The 4,313-nt window shown below is 37.2% G+C and overlaps 1 protein-coding gene across 1 annotated transcript; it reads right to left on the bottom strand.

Moving 5' to 3' along the window:
- Positions 1-3,560: 3,560 nt before the first annotated feature.
- On the bottom strand, positions 3,561-4,082 carry LOC137747884 (pathogenesis-related protein PRB1-3-like). Its single transcript, XM_088678577.1, has one exon. It carries the CDS (start codon positions 4,080-4,082, stop codon positions 3,561-3,563), a length of 522 nt encoding a protein of 173 aa, XP_088534703.1.
- Between the last annotated feature and the right edge of the window lie 231 nt (positions 4,083-4,313).

Genomic DNA, 4,313 nt, shown 5'->3' with positions numbered 1-4,313 from the left:
AAGACATGAAGAGGTTGTACTAACTCCTAATGTGGACAGTGACAACCACACTACACTTCTTGGTCAGTTTGCTAGGTTCTTTGCTGACCATGACCATGTTCATCCTGATAAAGCTTCAGGTATCTTCAATGCTTTCTCCACTGCACTTCAAACTAGTGTTGAACTTGATTGTTGGATAATTGACTCAGGTGCCACTGATCACATGACAAATAAAGTTTCAAAGTTGCCGAACTTTCATCTTTTTTTAAAACCTTCTCAAGTGTCCATTGGAAATGGAAAAAATGTTTCGGTGATGGGTAGAGGAAAATTAAATTTGATGCCAAAAAACATTGAGTCTAGTGCTCTATATGTTCCATCGTTTCCCTTTAAATTACTCTCCATAAGGCAATTTACTTCTACCTTAAAATGCACTACCACTTTCTCACCAACTAATGTGGTATTTCAGGATTGTATCACTAAGAAGATGATTGGTGAAGGTTTCTTTCTAAATGGCATGTATTATGTTTGCAAGAAGTTCCATCTTCCTAAAGCTCTTCCAAAAAACTCAAGTAAACCCCAAGATCAACAACTTTGGCATCAAAGACTAGCTCATCCATCCAAAGTTGTTTTGTCAAAACTATTTCCCATGTTTTGTCACCCATCTTTTAATTGTGATACATGTCGTTTATCCAAATTTGCTAGGCTGCCTTTTGGTTCTTCAATGTCCAAGTCTAGTACACCATTTAAAATGGTACACATTGATGTATGGGGTCCTACTTTTGAACTAATAAAGGGTTGCAAGTATTTTGTCATATTTATGGATGATTACACTAGAATCACTTTCCTTTATCTCATGAAATCTAAAAGTGAAGTTCCAACTATTTTTAAAGATTTTCATAAATTGGTTGTAACATAATTTCACTCAACTATTAAAACCTTGAGATCAGACAATGGCAATGAGTTTTATCTAATGTCATGACTCAATACTTGAGTTCACAAGGAATTATTCACCAAACAAGTTGTGTGGGAACCCCACAACAAAATGGGATAGCCGAGAGGAAGAATAGACATCTTCTTGAGAAGACTCGGACACTCATGTTGTATATGAATGTACTTAAAAGTTTTTGGTCATATGCAATCCTTATAGCCACCTATTTGATTAATAGGCTTCCTAGTTGTGTTCTAGGTTTCAAATCACTATATGAAACCCTTAAAGACAAACTGATAAACCTGTCACACTTGAAAGTTTTTGATTCTGATTAGAGGATTAGAATGGTAATGTTCTGGAGTTTTAGTTGACAACTAGGTTATATTAATATGTAGTTTATATTTGAACATTTAGTAGAATAGGAAAAATAATCAAATTGACCAATTAATAATAATAGAAGGTATTCCACGACACTTTTATAACAAATTAATTTTTCTCTTCGTGTAATCTATTTGAGGCTGTAGCATATTTTCATCTTTCATGTAAAATAGTACACTAAAATAGTATCAATAAACCAAACAAACATGTGCGTAGGAGTTGAAATTCAAATTAAAATTCCAAATGTTTGTTCACTTTCCAATAAATTAACCCCTTGAGTTGACGAATTTATTTTGTAAAGCGCGCCAATTGGCTCATTACTTCTTGAGAAATGTTAAGAAAACTCTCTTAAAAGTGAGACTTTCCATTGACTCTTTGCCACCGCTTGTTTTTCACACAATGTATTATTATGTTAGCACGAGAATTGACATTAAACTGTCAGATGACAGAGACTCCATGAAGAGTCCCACTTTAAGCGAATCTCCTTAGAATTTCGTATTTTTCTTTATTTTGACCTAGCAGAATAGGAATTGAATGTGTGGAGGTGGGAGTGGAGAAACATAGTAATAAACCACAAATTGTCGAACTTTTACTAATTGGCAATTATTCAATTGAATGGTTATCATTATTCTACTAATCAAATTCCTCCACCAAAATCTTTTTATTATGGTTAAAAAAATTGTCACATTCCGCCCCGGGCCCCCATCACATCCCGGGCCCAACTCCACCGTAGCACGATATTGTCCGCTTTGGGCCCTTACCACACCCTCACGGTTTTCTTTTTGGGAGCTCACACGAGAACTTCCTAGTGGGTCACCCATCCTAGAATTGCTCTCGCGCGAACTCGCTTAACTTCGGAGTTCCGATGGAACCCGAAACCAGTAAGTTCCCAAAAGGCCTCGTGCTAGGTAGAGATGGGAATATACATATAAGGCTTACAGGATCCACTCCCCTGGGCGATGTGGGATGTTACAATCCACCCCCTTAGGGGCCCGACGTCCTCATTGGCACACTTTCGGCCAAGGATTGGCTCTGATACCAAATTGTCACATCCCGACCCAAGCCCCCATCACATCCCGGGCTTGACTCCATCGTAACACGATATTGTCCACTTTGGGCCCTTACCACACCCTCACGGTTTCGTTTATGGGAACTCACACGAGAACTTCCCAGTGGGTCACCCATCCTGGGATTGCTCTTGCGCGAACTTGCTTAACTTCGGAGTTCCGATGGAACCCGAAGCCAGTAAGTTCCCAAAATGCCTCGTGCTAGGTAGAGATGAGAATATACATATAAGGCTTACAGGATCCACTCCCCTGGGCGATGTGGGATGTTACAAAAATTTTATGGTCATAATTTCCGTAGATCATAAGATCTAAAGAATGGAATTGTTATGCTAAAATACACAAATAGTTTAATTTGAATTGTAAATATAGGAGGTTTCCAACTATGTTTCAAAGTATTAGATACTCAAGGTCTTTTAATCGTTGGTTGGTCAGTTAAAAACAAACAATTAAGATCTGATGATTAAAAAATCTAAAATATCCTATATTCTGGAGCACTATAGAATTTTTGGTAAATATAAGTAAATATCAATGGTAGTGTTGTATTTTTGTAACTCTACCCGTCAACTAAAACCCTTCTAATTCACTCCTCAACCTCTAAATTCTACCATTATTTGAAAATAAAATAAAAAAACGACTTCCCTAAAAATCCCCAAATTTAAAGCCGTTTCTGTAAACATACAACTAAAATTATTATTCTTGAAACTTACGGGTCGTTTGTTACACTTTATCTGAGGGGCTTCTAATTATTGTAGCAAAAAAAGTATATCTTTGGCCAGATTTGTGTTTTAATGAAAATATGAAAATAAAATTGAAGAAGTGCATTTTGTATCTCGGATAGAGTTGTCCTAAATATTTGGGGTTATCGTTTTATTTTCTTATATTTTTTGCAAGGAAGAGGTTTCCTCACACTTTTTTCTTCCTTATGTTCATTTTAGTTGAACAAGTCAAATAAAAATCAAGGAACGGAACTAAAAACGAAAAAAAATTGTGTAAAAGCCATTTCTTTTTTGTAAAAGTGGGGTCAACGGACAACCTCAATTCATAATTTTATTACATAGCACATCATCTCAATACCCCTGTTGTATAATTAATTCCTACATTATACCTCTAATAAAGTAGTTAGACTATTGGTAATGATCAATTAATCATCAAAACAATAATCCAATTTCAAGTGCTAGTAGTAATGTATGCATGCACCTCCTAAATTTCTAATAGGGTTTCTCTCCAGCCCAATTCCCAGGTGGATCATAGTTGCATATGATGAGCTCCCCTGCTCCATTGCTGCAAACCTCTCGTGCACAACCCAGACGCTTTGTGTCCTTCCACACCATTTGCGTGTAATGCCCACACATCTGCCCGGGTTTGCAACTATTGGTCTTGTAATCATAGAACAACTTCTCATGTGACCACGAATTCACCGCGAACCTCGCTCCCCATGGTTGTTTCCCGCCGCCCCAGAAGATGTTCTCCCCATAAAGGCCCATCGAGTGTACCATCCTGCAGTCTATGGTCGCTCTCGTTTTTGTGTAAACCCTAGCAACCGCTGCTAGTTTTTCGTCCCACTGCAAAGGCGGTAGGCCAATTTTCCGTCGTACATTGTTGTGAACCTTCAAAAATTCTTGAGGGTTTGCTGTCGGAGCACGGAGGATTGGATGATGACGAGCTTTTGTCGCCTCAAGACATATGCTAATGCATAGGAAAGTAAATAAAATTGTTACTCTGCTTTCCATTGTTGTTACTGTTCTTTCAAATTGTAGGTACTCTTTGCCTCGACTTGTAAGTTGTATAAATAAGCTGATCAAAAGCTTCTCAAGGTCCTTTGAAATAACAAAAAACTGTTAAGTTGTTTTTCTGACTAGTTCTTTCATTGGTTCCCTATATTATATTGGAAAGGTTTTAGCTAATTAGTTTATTGACAATAATAGTGCGTCGTAGCTAATTAACATTTTAGTGCGTTATAA

This window comes from Pyrus communis, chromosome 2 (genome assembly GCF_041283825.1).
Source record: "Pyrus communis isolate YQ-2024b chromosome 2, ASM4128382v1, whole genome shotgun sequence".
Taxonomy (NCBI): Eukaryota; Viridiplantae; Streptophyta; class Magnoliopsida; order Rosales; family Rosaceae; genus Pyrus; species Pyrus communis.
Note: the sequence above shows the minus strand (reverse complement) of the source record. Positions and strands in the feature narration are given on the sequence as shown.

Coding starts and splice junctions, on each gene's coding strand:
- LOC137747884 (XM_088678577.1), bottom strand. CDS start 4,082: ATGGAAAGCAGAGTAACAATTTTATTTACTTTCCTATGCATTAGCATA.